The sequence below is a fragment of the Anabrus simplex genome, chromosome 4 (assembly GCF_040414725.1).
Source record: "Anabrus simplex isolate iqAnaSimp1 chromosome 4, ASM4041472v1, whole genome shotgun sequence".
Lineage (NCBI taxonomy): Eukaryota > Metazoa > Arthropoda > Insecta > Orthoptera > Tettigoniidae > Anabrus > Anabrus simplex.
The window spans coordinates 34,469,145-34,485,473 of record NC_090268.1 but is presented as its reverse complement, the minus strand read 5'-3'; the positions used below and the strand labels follow the sequence as shown (position 1 = coordinate 34,485,473).

The 16,329-nt window shown below is 42.0% G+C and overlaps 1 protein-coding gene across 2 annotated transcripts in view; it reads left to right on the top strand.

Moving 5' to 3' along the window:
* Positions 1–4,625: 4,625 nt before the first annotated feature.
* The window catches only part of LOC136872373 (uncharacterized), a 619,604-nt gene continuing 607,900 nt past the window's right edge, over positions 4,626–16,329 (top strand). For both annotated transcript variants that reach the window (XM_067146185.2, XM_067146184.2), the window contains exon 1: positions 4,626–4,834. In XM_067146185.2, coding sequence (XP_067002286.1) covers positions 4,712–4,834 — 123 coding nt within the window. In that variant the 5' untranslated portion in view covers positions 4,626–4,711. The remainder of the gene's footprint in view (positions 4,835–16,329) is intronic.

Below are 16,329 nucleotides of genomic sequence, written 5' to 3'. Positions count from 1 at the left end.
CTATTTCTAGCCGAGTGCAGCCCTTGTAAGGCATACCCTCCGTTGAGGGTGGGCGGCATCTGCCATGTGTAGATAACTGCATGTTATTGTGGTGGAGGATAGTGTTGTGTGTGTTGTGTGTGAGTTGCAGGAATGTTGGGGACAGCACAAATCCCCAGCCCCCAGGCCATTGGAATTAACCAATGAAGGTTAAAATCCCCGACCCGACCGGGAATCGAAACCGAGACCCTCTGAACTGAAGGCCAGTACTCTGACCATTCAGACAACGAGTCGGACTTCTACCCATTTAGATGTTGCTTTTAATTTGATGATGTAGTTAAAGATTTTCTTTGTTAGTGCACTTTCGTTCATTCTTGTGAGGTGTCCATGAAACTTCAGTCTCCTCTTACATGTTATAAACAATGCTATTTGCTTTACGTCCCACTAACTACTTTTTCGGTCTTCGGAGACGCCGAGGTGCCGGAATTTAGTCCCGCAGGAGTTCTTTTATGTGCCAGTAAATCTACCGACACGAAGCTGACGTATTTGAGCACCTTCAAATACCACCGGACTGAGCCAGGATAGAACCTGCCAAGTTGGGGTCAGAAGGCCAGCGCCTCAACCGTCTGAGCCACTCAGCCCGGCTTATTACATGTTAGTATGTTGTCTGGCGTGCCAGAGAAGTCGTCTTCGCGCGACACCTGGTAACATAGGTTCAACATCCTTGGTCTGGGGTGACCATAAAACTAACTGCAGCCCTTGAAGGTCCTTGGCCTACCAAGCGACCGCTGCTCAGCCCGAAGGCCTGCAGATTACGAGGTGTCGGACAGCACGACGTATCATCTCGGCCGTTATTCCTGGCTTTCTAGACCGAGACGGCTATCTCACCGTCAGATAGCTCCTCAATTCTAATCACGTAGGCTGAGTGGACCTCGAACAAGCTCTCTGATCCAGATAAAAAACCCTCACCTTGCCGGAAATCTAACCCGCGGCCTCCGGGTAAGAGGCAGGCACGCTACCCCTACACCACGGGGCCGGCTCTAGGGTGACCAGAGTCCCTTATTTTTCTAAAGTGTCCCGTTGTCCCAGCAAAAATATATACGGGATGCATATTGTCCCATTCTTCGTGAACCGTCCAATGTATTTTAAAATACCGTTTTTAAACTATCACAAAGATCTCATGTATATTTCTCATTGTGTAAAGTAGTTCCAGTTTGGTTGGTTGGCACTAAATGTAAGAAACCAGTGAGACACACGTACATAAAATGTGAAAAAGGCAGCATATAATCGTGCACAGTGAACATGGTTTGGACATGGATAATTCTTATAGCTCCGAAATTTGTGTAACACGACAAAATGTTTGACCGAAGAGACGTCACTTTATTCGTTACCGTAAGCCTTGGGCGCCAAAGATGACCTGTGAAATGATGCAAATAAATCGTTCGATATCGATATTTGAGTTTCATTTTTTGAAAGACATATTCACGATCATTAGAATTTCGCAAAGCAAAAAGTTTATTTTTTGCAACACTTTATATTGTGGAACTGGGCGGCGAACATTTTAAATAATAATAATAATAATAATAATAATAATAATAATAATAATAATAATAATAATAATAATAATAATAATAATAATAATAATAATAATAATAATAATAATAATAATAATAATGTCCGTCTCTGTGGTGTAGTGGTCAGCGTGATTAGCTGCCATCCCCGAAGGCCCGGGTTCGATTCCCGGATCTGCCACGAAATTTGAAAAGTGGTACGAGGGCTGGAACGGGGTTCACTCAGCCTCGGGAGGTCAACTGGGTACAGGTGGGTTCGATTCCCACCTCAGACATCCTGAAAGTTGTTTTCCGTGGTTTCCCACTTCTCCTCCGGGCAAATGGCGTGATGGTACTTAACTTAAGGCCACGACCACTTCCTTCCCTCTTCCTTACCTGTTCCTTCCAATATTCCCATCCTTCCACAACGTCCCTGTTCAGCGTAGCAGGTGAGGACGCCTGGGCGAGGTACTGGTCCTCCCGCCCAGTTGTATCCCCTACACAAAGTCTCACGGCACTGCCCTTGAGGCGCAAGAGGCGAGGTGGGATGTCTCGCTGAGTCCGAGGGAAAACCAACGATGGAGGGTAAACGGATTAAGAAAGAAAAATTATATTTTGTTTGTCCAACCCTTGTCACTCCGTCGTGGCGGGTTTTTATGACTGGATGCCCTTCCTGATGTCATTCTCATTAGAGGACTTAATGAGATGAAATGAATTACGTGATATATGATAGTAGGAAGGGAGAGGGTTAAATCCGGTGCCGGATAGCACCAAGGTGTCTGCTCGACGCTGAACGTCTCCATCCGACACACGAATCACCATCAACAGCGTCATATGCCCTCACTCCATATGAGCACTGCGGAGAGGTTTGGAATTTAATCCAGGCTTTTGGCACGCAATCTAGTGATTAGAAATTGTATACCACCACCTCCTCTACCCTACCGGCCAACACTCTGATGGTGAAAATATTTTCGACCAACGGGACTCGAACCGGCTAACCTCGGTGTCAGACCGTTTATACCTCAACGCCTTAACGATCGTGGCCACGAGGTGGGCTAATAATAATAATAATAATAATAATAATAATAATAATAATAATAATAATAATAATAATAATAATAATGAAATAAAATGAAAATCCACAGACTATTTTCCAGTCATTGACCGGGTCAGAAATGGAATCAATGAAGCCCCCATCTAGCGGCGAGGATAGAAACTGTGCCGGCTGCCGAAGCCTGTTGCACTCCTCTGGGGCAATGATTAATGACTGATAGATGCTATGAAATGAGAATGGAGAGTGTTACTGGAATGAAAGATGACAGGATAAACCGGAGTACCCGGAGAAAAACCTGTCCCGCCTCCACTTTGTCCAGCACGAATCTCGCATGGAATGACCAGGATTGAAACCTCGGAACCCAGCGGTGAGAGGCCGGGGTGCTGCCTCCTCTGCCACGGAGGCTCAATAATAATAATAATAATAATAATAATAATAATAATAATAATAATAATAATAATAATAATAATAATGAAACATTTAAAACAGTTATTCTACCGGGAGTTATATATGCATCAGAAAACTTAACTTCAGGAGGTCATTCTAAAACTGCAGGTATTGGAAGAAAATAACGTAAAATTCTTAGAAAAATATTCAGCTCCATCCAAAAAGTGGAATTTGGATCAAAAGGCGAACTGCAGACCTGTGTAGTTACACAGATAGTTTCATCAATACTAGACGGAGGAGACGCTTGGCATTTTCTGGACACATTTTTAAAATGGGTAATAATAGACTCACAAAAAGGTCATCAATGCAATAAATTCCCAGAAAAGGAGAATACATTGGCTGGAGGAAACAAGAGGAGACCTGAATGAATTGAACATCGGGGAAGAATCATGAAAAATCGCCAAGTCTTCAGGACCTCAGTAAATAAACACACATTTACAGTCAAAAGTAGCAGGAGTACTGGTAGAAAAGTGGTCAGAAGCACAGTGAATTCATGAAGAGATTTTGGATGAATAGGAGGGCGAAAGTCATCAAGCCAATGAACAAGTTCCAACACGCTCTATGAATGGGTATAACGAAACAACAACAACAACATTAAAATAATAATAATAATAATAATAATAATAATAATAGTAATAATAATAATAATAATAATAATAAATAATAATAATAATAATAATAATAATAATAATAATAATAATAATATCCTGTGAAAACAACAGAAGTATGGAAATTAAGATCTAATGATGAAATATACAGGGACATAGAAAACATAACAGAAACCATAAGAAAAATGAGATTGCAATTTTTCGGACATATTTACAGAATGGATGATTCCAGATTAACAAATAAGGATATTCAAGAACCTTTGGACCAAAAGGCAACAACTAACTCGATTCAAGAAGTAAAGAAAGATTAAGAAAGAAATAATATAAGAGAAGAAGAAACTATGGACAGAGAAATTTTTAGAAAGAGGTTAGTAAGTGTGGAAGAATTCCAAGGAAGATTGAACAATGAGCCTGGTGCGAAGTGGTCCGAAGACAGAAAGAAACAGCATAGTGAAAAGATGAAAGAATATTGGAAGGAGCGGAAGGGAAAACAACAAAGTATGAAGAACTGAATTTAAATTGGCACGTGGTTCTTAGGAGACCTTATCGTAAATAATAATAATAATAATAATAATAATAATAATAATAATAATAATAATAATAATAATAATAATAATAATAATAATAAATTGTTTTCTATAAGTAAATGCTATTCTTTCTGAGTTCTGTAGCTCGTTTTAAGAAATTCTAAGTTAATCCTAAATAGGACCTAATAATGAACGGCAGTCAAAGTGTCCCGTATTTTCATTATTGTAATGGGGTCATCCTTACTTGTGGCACCCAGGTGTAATGTATGTATTTAGTTGATAATCAAATCAAGCAACATGTTGGCATATTTCTATCTTATTTACCCTAATAAAGTAGCTGTAAACACACGGCGGGAGTGGGGCGGAGAGACCGGCGCGCCTCACGCAGGCGCTTGTCGTCGTGTTGGTCGTACACGTCTGCGGTGGAGGAAGATCAGTTCAGTCGCGCTTGTCACCCCGAGCTCGTGCGGTGTTCGTTTCTCTCTGCAGTTAGCGCGCAGGACCGGCACGAGGATTTTCCGACTCGTCGGCAACATTTTCCGTCTCATGGTGCGGAGCAGTAGTGGCAAACAGAGTCAAACAGACGCCACTATGAAGGCTAAACAGACTCTGGACATTGACAAAGTGATCTCGCAACTTCTGGCAGGCCGAAAGAAAACTGACAAACAGGTAAGCTGGAGACTCATCTGTACTAAGAGGAGGAAGCAGGCATAAATACATTATATCTTATTATCCTTATCTATCTTTCTCGTTAGTCAATGCTACAGGCATTTTTCTCCTGACTGTAGAATGCGGCAGCATACGAGCTATCGAGCCAAATGTCAGTGAAGTATACAATAATATGAAAATTTAAAACCGTATTATTCAAAGGGCTGGGGGGAAATATTCACTTTCGGTATCACTGTGGTGTGTGTGTGTGCGTGAATAATCATTTCCCAGTCTATATATATAAAAAGCAAAAGTTTTCTCTGTACACTTTTCAGAATTTAAAAAGAATGGTATTTCTGTATTGGTCGTGTCCACAGCAAGAAGGAAATGCACTTTTTAATTTTCTGTCATTTCTGCCTGTCTTTACATCGGTCTGTTTTCAGACCAACTTTGCTTTACGGAAGCGAAAGCTGGGTGGACTCAGGATATCTTATGCATAAGTTAGATGAAAGTAGCGAGAATGATTGCTGGTACAAAAAAAGGTGGGAACAAAGGCAGGATGGTACTCGGAATGAGGAGATAAAGACTAAGTTAGGAATGAACTCGATGGTGAAGCTGTACTGACAAACCGGCTTCGGTGGTGGGTCATGCGAGACGGATGGAGGAGGACGATAGGTTACCTAGGGGAATAATGGACTCTGCAATGGAGGGTAAGAGAAGTAGAGAAAGACCAAGACGACGATGGTTAGACTCAGTTTCTAATGATTTAAAGATAAGAGGTATAGAACTGAATGAGGTCACAGCACTAGTTCCAAATAGAGGATTGTGGAGACGTTTAGCAAATTCACAGAGGCTTGCAGACTGAACGCTGAAAGGCATAATGGTCTATAATGATTATGTATGTATGTACTAGCATCACGAGAAAATGGCTGAAGATAATTTAATGAAAATCGGTGTCTAAAGTCGGGGAACGAGGCACTGCAATCTAGGCTATAAATACTTTTACTCACGCTGAGTGAAATGGTAGTTTAGGAAAGGGTCTAATATTCAGTCTTCTGTATAAATAAAATCGTAACGACCGTGTGTCTGAACGTTGAGTAATTTGGCAAAATTTTCATTCAGTTATCCTTCAGGTATAATAATGCCCGTCTGCATATTTTTAGCTTTGTTGTCTGTCTGTCTGTCTGTCTGTCCGAGTTCTTATAACTTAAACTACTGGATATATTTCTACTAAACTTCATATTTAGAATCCACCTGTCCTTGGGTAGGTTTTAAGGCCAATGTTCTTTCTAAATCTCTGAATTGACTGAGGGTTTAAACGAAACCGTGAATTTACAATTATACACAACCAAGCTTAATGCAAATCTACCAGCCTTAATTGGAAATCAATGTCTAGAAAGTTTTCACTCATGTACACCTTTTCGATAGGAGGTTAATAAGGAAGTTATAATTAATGGACTGTTTTGCAGGCTGTCATGTCAAGTTGGGTTAAATGGTTTAGCTAAAGAGCTGCTTTACTCTTTTCGATAGAACAGATAACAAGAGAGGTTATCGTCAACGATTGGTTTCATGAAATTTCAGCCACAGCGCAACTGCCGGTTTCACATGAACAACAACATGTAACCGAGAAATAGGAAGAAATACACACAACTTCGGACCAGGAACAGTATTTTTCAATAAACTCTGTGATCTGCCCCATTCTGTCTGCACTTTGTTCAGCTTTATCGTACTTCGCGTTACTGCCAAGTGCTTTCGTAGAACAATATCAGTTTGACATGCCTCATTAAACGTTGGAATGTAACTTTGTATAAATTCATGAAGGAATCGTGATCTTTTTCTTCTTTCTGTACAGCTTTTTCCCACACCTGTGGGGTCGCGGGTGCGAACTGTGTCGAACATGTGGATTTGACCCTGTTTTACGGCCGGATGCTCTTCCTGACGCCAACCCTATGTGGAGGGATGTAATCACTATTGCGTGTTTCTGTGGTGGTTGGGAGTCTAGTGTCAGAATATGAAGAGATAAGTGTAAGGACAAACACAAACACCCAGTCTCCGAGTCAGTAGAATTAATCAGACGAGATTTAAATCCCCGACCCGGCCGTGAATGGAACCCGGGACCCTCTGAACAGAAGGTCTCAACGCTGACCATTCACCCAATGAGTCGAACCATGAAGGAATCGTGATATCGATAACAAATTCCCGTGCGAAGAACGGGTACATATGCCAGTATAAAGTAGAAGTTTTGTCTGTTCATTGCTTAGAATTTAAAAAGAATGGTATTTCTGTATCAGTCGTGTCCACAGTAACAAGGAAATGCACTTTTTAATTGTCTGTCTGTCTGTCTGTATGTATGTATGTATGTACGAGCATCACGAGAAAATGGCTGAAGATAATTTAATGAAAATCAGTATCTAAATGCGGAATATGACGCACTACAATCTAGGCTATAAATACATTTGTTCACGCTGGATGAAATTGTAGTTTACGGGAAGGCGCCTATTTTTTTACATACCTATGTTGTTATCCTTATTTTTCTTCTTATTTGTCTGTTTACCCTCCAGGGTCGGTTTTTCCCTCGGACTCAGCGAGGGATCCCACCTCTACCGCCGCAAGGTCAGTGTCCTGTAGCTTCAAACTCTGGGTCGGGATGAAACTGGGGAGCATGACCAGTACCTCACTCAGGTGGCCTCACCCGCTATGCAGAACAGGGGCTTTGCGGGGGGATGGGAAGATTGGAAGGGATGGACAAGGAAGAGGGAAGGAAGCGGCCGTGGCCTAAAGTTAGGTACCATCCCGGCATTTGCCTGGAAGGGAAGTGGGAAACTACGGAAAACAACTTCCAGGATGGCTGAGCTGGGACTCGAACCCACCTCTACTCAGTTGACCTCCCGAGGCTGAGTGGACCCCGTTTCAGCCCTCGTACCACTTTTCAAATTTCGTGGCAGAGCTAGGAATCGAACCCGGGCCTCCGGGGTTGGCAGCTAATCACACTAACCACTACACCACAGAGGAGGTCATGTTATTAAAATCTTAGTGACAACGTGTACACGACTTCATCTAGAATTCCGTAGCGAAGTGCGGGTACAACAGCTAGTATTGAATAATGCTATTCTATAACCGTGTGAGAAGTGACTTATTGTCATTGCTGTGTTATATAACGGCTGGGGAATGAGCATAACTATTTCCTCATGCATTTGTAGTTCTTCCTGATAAACTGTGTTGCTTGCTGTGATGTCTACGGTTGATCTCGTTATTGGAGTATAATACCACATCGATATATGAAGGGTTCAAGGCCGTGGTGAACTAAGTTCACGTTTCGTATATTGTGATATACAGTGAATCACCTTAATATTCGGACACCGGATGACATGTGACGAACTGAACATTATATTTGTATTTTCTTGAGCATATAGAAAGGAAAGTTTGACAATACAAAACAGTTTCCAATATGATTACATAATAATACAAGTGTATTAGAACAAAAATGACTTCTAGATAAAAAAAAAATCAGTCGTCACCTTATTACATAACAAAACCACTTTAATATTCGGACACAAGGATCATAATGACCGAAACTGTAGCGTAACATGGAACTTAAACCAATCTAGTACTTGGTGGCATTGCCATGTTGTTTTATGACGGCTTTTAGTCGTTGTGGCATAGAACAAACTAACTTTTCCGCGTCCTTAGGGTTAATATTAGCCCGTTCTCGTATGAGTCTTCGTTGCAGTTCCTTCTTAGAGTTATTTTTTACTTCCTCGCTCTCTTGTCAAGTTCAGTCCATAAATTCTCAATGGGATTAAGATCCGGGCTCTGGGGTGGAGTTTCAAGCACCTTTGGGCAGTTGAACAATAGCCACATTCGGACATTCCACGCTTTATACTTGAGATCATTATCTTGATAGAAATTAAATGCGTCCCTGATCCCAAGCTTTGTAGCACTTTGATGTAAATTCTGCTTCAGGATGGCTAGATACTGTTTATGGTCCATTGTATGTTCAATAAACGACATTTCACCCACTCCAGCAGACGAAAAGCACGCTCATACCATTGCATTCTCGCCTCCATGTTTGACAGTTGGTTGCAAATATGTCGGTTTTAATTCGTCATTTGGTTTGCGCCAAACCATTCTCCTCCCATCCGAACCATAAATATTAAATTTGCTCTCATCACAAAATAACACATGTTTCCACCATTCTGTGTCCTTGTGTACATATTGCAAGGCAAACTTCAATCATTTCCTTCGGTTCACTTCACTGATGAATGGCTTTCTCCTCGACACCCTCCCGTTAATCCGGCCTTTCGAAGAGTCCTGCGCACAGTTTCAGGGTGCGCTGATTTACCAGCTTCCTCTTCTAACTCCCGTGCAAGTTGTGGCGCAGTCAGTTTAGGATCGTTTCCTATTTTTCTTAAGAGAAGTCTTTCTTCACGATCAGGTAGCTTTTTCGGTTGACCCGTTTGCGGTATAGACGCAATCCTATCCTCTTCATTAAATCGCCGTACAATGTCAATGACAGTACCCTTACTCATACACAACATTCGCGCAATATCTCTGCAACTGCGCCCCTTTGCATTGTGGAAAATAACCAGTTGGCGCTGTTCAAACGTTGTGTTTCTGCCTTTGCGTCCCATTGTACGTACAGACTAATCCCTGTCGTTCTGTACAACGCTGCTCACTGCAGTGAAGTTCAGGGATACGTATCCTAATCCTTACGTTTCTCCCTTGCCACAATTCGGCCAGGTAGTCACGTTCAAATTGAGTAACCTTACGTTTCTCCCTTGCCACAATTCGGCCAGGTAGTCACGTTCAAATTGAGTAACCTTACGTTTCTCCCTTGCCACAATTCGGCCAGGTACTCACGTTCAAATTGAGTAACGATGACGTGTTTGAATATTAAAATGATGTGTAGTATCTCATTATTTCCTTTTCTATCACTATCAGAACACGTCACCAATTCGCCTGACATTTAATCTTGTTGTGATACGTGCGCTAAATACTCACGAATTGCTGGACGTATGTTTGTTGTATACACATTTGTTTACGAACGAATTATGTCGGGAAACATTCCATTATCTGTGTTGTCCGAATATTGAAGTGAATCACTGTAACTGGTTTATAACTTACTGGAAACTTTGTACTATTCACTGCCACACTGAATGGTCAGTAGTTGATTTGCTTTCTTTGTAAAGGATAAATGAAGAGAGGTGTTGCTATCTTCAGAACCATAATTGACTTCTCCCAAAACTTCATCATTTCCTCTTCCTCCCCTCTGAGTACATGTTCTTGGACTTTTCATTTTGCATTTCCTGGAACTCCTTGAATTTATCAATTTTAGCTCGAAACGAATCTCCATCAAAGCTTTCTTTAGGATTGATGCCAACTTCCTTCATGTCTTTTCTTGTTTCTTCTATCCATTTGGTACTTGCTTTAAATTTGATTATGTAGTTGAGGATTTTCTTTGTTAATCGACCCTCGTTCAGTCTTGTGGGATACCCATTAAACTTCAGTCTCCTCTTACGTATGGTGTCTGTGATCTTCTCTGTCTGTCTGTAATTGATTTCATCATCATCATCATCATCATCATCTGTTTACCCTCCAGGTTCGGTTTTTCCCTCGGACTTAGCGAGGGATCCCACCTCTACCGCCTCAAGAGCAGTGTCCTGGAGCTTCAGACTCTTGGTCGGGGGATACAACTGGGGAGTATGACCAGTACATCGCCCAGGCGGCTTCACCTGCTATGCTGAACAGGGGCCTTGTGGAGGGATGGGAAGATTGGAAGGGATAGGCAAGGAAGAGGGAAGGAAGCGGCCGTGGCCTTAAGGTAGGTACCATCCCGGCATTCGCCTGGAGGAGAAGTGGGAAACCACGGAAAACCACTTCCAGGATGGCTGAGGTGGGAATCGAACCCATCTCTACTCAGTTGACCTCCCGAGGCTGAGTGGACCCCGTTCCAGCCCTCGTACCACTTTTCAAATTTCGTGGCAGAGCCGGGAATCGAACCCGGACCTCCGGGGGTGGCAGCTAATCACGCTAACCACTACACCACAGAGGCGGACCTGTAATTGATTTAATTATTACATTAATTTTCAAATTGTAGACGTAAGAGTCCTGTATATTTGCATTACTTCTTCCGTACAATGAGTTATCTATTACGACGTCTTGTCTCCATTTCTTCAAATATTGTCAGATGGTCTGTGATTCTGAACCTCCCATTATACCCAATTGAAGGAAAATTTACATTGAAGACGATTGCAAGATTGCAGCTACTTAACCTTCTAGGACTTGCATTGTGAGCTGAGGTCATACACTTAGCTGACGATTTATTTTTACCGCCAGCCACACAGGACAAACGATTTATTAAGGATATCTGCTTTGCTACTTTGTTATTTGCCACATGATATAAACAGATTTATACTCTGATAAATGTTAATCATAAACAGTGAGGCACGGTCTTAAGTACCAAACGAAAATGTCATAACGTAAATAGCTATATTTCTCACCAGGTGAGCCTTCATGGTTCAGGCAGCAGCGCGTCGGCCTCACACCGCTGGGTTCCGTGGTTCAAATCCCAGTTAATCCATGTGAATTTTGTGCTGACCAAAGCGGAGGCGGGGCAGGTTTTTCTCCGGGTACTCCTGTTTTCTCTGTCATCTTTTATTGCGGCAAATTCTCCAATATAATTTCATTTCATCTGTCAGTCACTAATCAATGCCCCAGACAGAGTACAACATGCTTCGGCAGCCGATAGAGTTCCTATCCTCGCCGCTAGATAGGCCTTCATTCATTCCAACCCTGACCCAGTTGAATAACTGGACACAGGCTGTGGATTTTCATTTACACTTCTCAACAGGTTACGAAGATACTCGAAAGATTAGAGACCAGACAAAATAAATGTGCTGGAACCAACAGATGAAGGTGATGTATTTGAGAATATTCTTGTGGGCTAACAGAAAGCACTTCACCAATTAAAGGTTCATTTTGTCTTCATAGTTTTCTGATGAAACCAAGGTCCACCTACTAGGCCACTACCTATATCTGCAAAACTATTGATGTCTCCCCTAATCATTCGCAAGTGTACATAAGTTATTTGTTGTATGTATGTATGTTCAGTCGTCAGCCCTAAGGCTGGTTGAATCCTCAACAGCTCCGCCATCATATATCATAGATGGCCTAGGCAACACTGAAGAGGCGTACTAGGGAAATGAGTGACATAGTTTCCTGTAGCTTTCCTCACAGAGCCAGAAGTTGCCATTACATATCAATTTACCAAGGCCACTGAAATGCATGCATCAAGCGACCCTATGAGCAACATTTTTACACGATTCATAGCAGGGACTGGCTGCATAAGGAATGGCGTTACTAGCATCACTCATACCTCAATCACTTTCATATTGTCAAAGCCAAGGATGAGACTGAGACAGGTCAATGAAAGTAACAAAATTGGTCTAGCCTATACCAGAAGACATAGTGCAGTGTAAACACTAGGTCCCGCTGGCAAAGGCATAAGTCATTTGTTAAGATCGAGCAAGTCAAGAATGGACTCCACACAATAACTCACCAGTTCAAAACCAGGTCACGACATTTTATGACGTATGGACACAAATGTCACCAAGCTTTCCGTCGGAGATTGATTTAACGTGTGTTCTCTTATCTTGATATCTTAGCGTGATGTTTTTATTACGCCAAGGTCTAAATTCATTGTGACCAAGTTTTCTATCAGAGATTGATTTTAATGGGTATTCTTTTTTAGATGTCTTTGTTTCATGGTCATTTATGTTTTCAGTTGTGCCATTTTTTTAAATTGCTGATGATGGTCGAAACCGGCCCCATGTACTAATTATATGACAATGCAACTGATTTTTGAGCAAATATAGTTACGTGTTTTGTTAGTGTGGTACTGAATATGTTGATCAATTTTACCTACCAATCCAAGGGGGTCAAAAGTGTGTTGCGGTTGTTTAGCTTAGATTATTCACATATATGTCGACTGGGTCTCATTTCTTATATCCAAAGTTACAAATTCGAATCCCGAGATAGCATTTTCATGTAGAGTTGGGACACCATAGTCATTAGCACCGTGCTGTTACAGAATATTTGCAACCTACATGATAGCCTGCATTGTTGTTGTTGTTTGTTATGAATTTTAGTATGGACATTAAAAAATCTTATCTGGTGCTTGTGGTTAATAATAATAATAATAATAATAATTGTACCGGGCGGTACACCTCCACTCCGCTAATTTAAAATGTGCGCCAGTTGAAACTCCTCTGCTGGAGGAAGTCTGAACTTTATCTACGCTATTAATTCTCTACTTTCTCAGAAGATGTCACCACGTGGAAATTTTTTTTTTGAACTGTGTCATTTTTGATGTGGTTTTGTTTCGCTTGAAGTAAGAAGTGTGAACTTTCTCTTCTAGAGGACACTACTGAAGATCAACAATAGTGCAACCTAGTGCGGAGTCAAAGAACTATTTTGTTGGAGAAATTTTTATTTCAAATGTTTGTTCTTTGCTAAATTTTTTTCAGTCTTTGGTTAAGTTGGCAATATTAACCCCTTCTTTCCCCTTGTTTTAAATCTAGCCTATCCCGAATTTCTTGAATTAATTTTCCACCAATTATGTGTTTCTTCTTAGTATTGTGTAGGGGGTTTATTGATCTACCAATAAAATCATCGCGGGAGGGTGTTTTCATTCCCCTAACGCCTAGAACCTTCTGCGAGAGTATTTAAACTGCTGATTTTAGGGTCTCCGGGCCACTTCTGTTCCATCTTTCAGTGTATAAAGTACATAGCAGGAGGCGGGAAGCGCCTCTTTCCTCGGCAGCGGTCAGCAATAAGGTAATGGCCGATTAATAAATTCTTTCTTTGCTAGCTCAGCAGTTTAACTCTCGGGGCGGGTGCGAAGCGTTCCTCCATGTAACCTTTTCCTAAAATGTAACGATCTTTTCTTATATTCTCTTTTAAGCTGCATATTGGGATAGAGAGTGCTAACCCTCTCGAGCTCCCACTCACATTGTCTTGAGGTGAACTAATTTTCTTAACCTATTCTTCGTTAATGTAAAACAAATTGCTCTTTTCTAAAGTCACCTCGGTAGTATGGGATTAGCCCTTGCATTAGTGGCCTAGAGCCAGATTAGGTTTTTAAAAACAAGTGTATTAGGAGTGCAAGATCGCCTCCTCTCAAATTGTTATTTTAGAGGTCATGTAATTGCCCATTTTTATTTAATAGACCTCAGTAGGTTGGGTATTTTACCCCTGTGTCTATGTCCAGTGAGGACAACTTGAAGGTGGAGTTTGGTGTGGCCTGGGAGAGGCTTAAATTTTGAGAGCGACTGGCTCTTTTGAAAATTGAGTGTTGTATGCCTCGTGGAGGCTTTTCTGTGTAATTTGGAGCAAGGGCTCCTAGGTATGAATGGGGTTTTCTGCCCCTCTGTTAAAACTCGTGTTTGGGGTAAAACTGAGCTGATTGCCCAAGCAGTGTAAAATCAGGGCGCGAAGCCCAATTCCTGTAAATATTGTAACTACCCTTTTTGATTTGCTACTTTGTACCTGCCATGCTTGTTATTTCTTTGTTATTGAAAAGAAAATATAACCTTGTTAAATTTTAAATTAATTTTGCTTTCGTAGCTGGAGACCTATTCACACCCGCACCTTCTTTCACCTCTACCTACCACGGAAAACTCCGTAACAATAATAATAATAATAATAATAATAATAATAATAATAATAATAATAATAATAATAATAATAATAATAATAATAATGTCGGCCTTTGTGGTGTAGTGGTTAGCGTGATTAGCTGCCACCCCCGGAGGCAATTCCTGGCTCTACCACGAAATTTGAAAAGTGGTACGAGGGCTGGAACGGCGTCCACTCAGCCTCGGGAGGTCAACTGAGTGGATAGAGTTCGATTCCCTCCTCAGCCATCCTTGAAGTGGGTTTTCCGTGGTTTCCCACTTCATCTCCAGGCAAATGCCGGGATGGTACATAACTTTAGGCTACGGCCGCTTCCTTCCCTCTTCCTTGTCTATCCCTTCCGATCTCCCCATCCCCCACAAGGCCCCTGTTCCAAAAAGCAGGTGAGGCCGCCTGGGCGAGGTACTGGTCCTCCTCCCCAGTTGTATCACCCGATCCAGTATCTCACGCTCCACGACACTGCACTTGAGGTGGTAGAGATGGGATCCCTCGCTGAGTTCGAGGGAAAAAACCAACCCTGGAGAGTAAACAGATTAGGAAAGAAACAAAGAAAGAAGTAACAAGGCCTTTTATTGTCTCCCATAACGCCCCAGGGAAATCTTTAATCAATGTTACGATTTCCCCCCCCCCCCCAGAAATCCGGTGAAAATAAAATGGCGTATGGCTTTTAGTGCCGAGAATGTCCCTAGGACATGTTCGGATGGCCAGGTGCAGGTCTTTTGATTTGACGTCCGTATGCGACTTGCGCGTCGTGATGAGGATGAAGTGATGATGAAGACGACACATACACCCGGCCCCCGTGCCAGCGAAATTATCCAATGATGGTTAAAAGCCCCGATCCTGCCGGGAATCGAACCCGGGTTCCCTGTGACCAAAGGCCAGCACGCTAACTATTTAGCCATGGAGCCGGTACTCACTCATGAACAACTCTGTTTCACCCATTAGAAGAAAGTTGAAAGGAAATTTAAATATTCTCAGTGCAGATAGCAAAAAACAAGGCGTAGGAAGGAAAAAAAAAAGTATTTACAAAAATACTTATAGATAAATATTTAATTGAAGTGTTTCCAGCTCTCTCCTGAATTAATATTTCCTGTAAGGATTCATCAGTCAGGACCCAGAGAAATGAACCCGCGTGTATCATCGTATTGCCCTCCTCCATGGCTAAATGGTTAGCGTGCTGGTTTTTGGCTCCATTGGGTCCCGGGCTCTATTCCAGGCTCGATCTGGTATTTTATCCTTCATTGGTTAATTCAATGTCTCAGGGACTGGGTGTGTGTGTCGTCTTACATCTTAGATAGGGCCTCATCCTCATAGACGCGTAGGTCGCCTATGCGGCGTCAACTCGAAAGACTGCACCATACCTCTCCAGGGGCCCCACACCATTATTATTATTATTATTATTATTATTATTATTATTTCTTAATCTGTTTACCCTCCAGTGTCGGTTTTTCCCTCGGACTCAGCGGGGGATCCCACCTCTACTGCCTTAAGGGCAGCGTCCTGGAGCGTGAGACATTGGATCGGGGGATACAACTGAGAACGTGGATCAGTACCTCACCCAGACGGCCTCACCTGGTATGATGAACAGGGGAGATTGGAAGCAGTAGACAATGAAGAGGAGCCCACCTGGTGGCTGTGTTGGTCAAGGCGTTGAAGTCTAAACGGTCTGACGCCGTAGTTAGCCGGTTCGAGTCCCGTTGGTCGAAAAAAATTTCACCATCAGAATGTTGACCAGCAGGTTAGGGGAAACGGTGATATACAATTTCTAATCACTAGATTGCTTGCCAAAAGCCTGGATTAAATTCCAAACCTCTCCGCAGTGC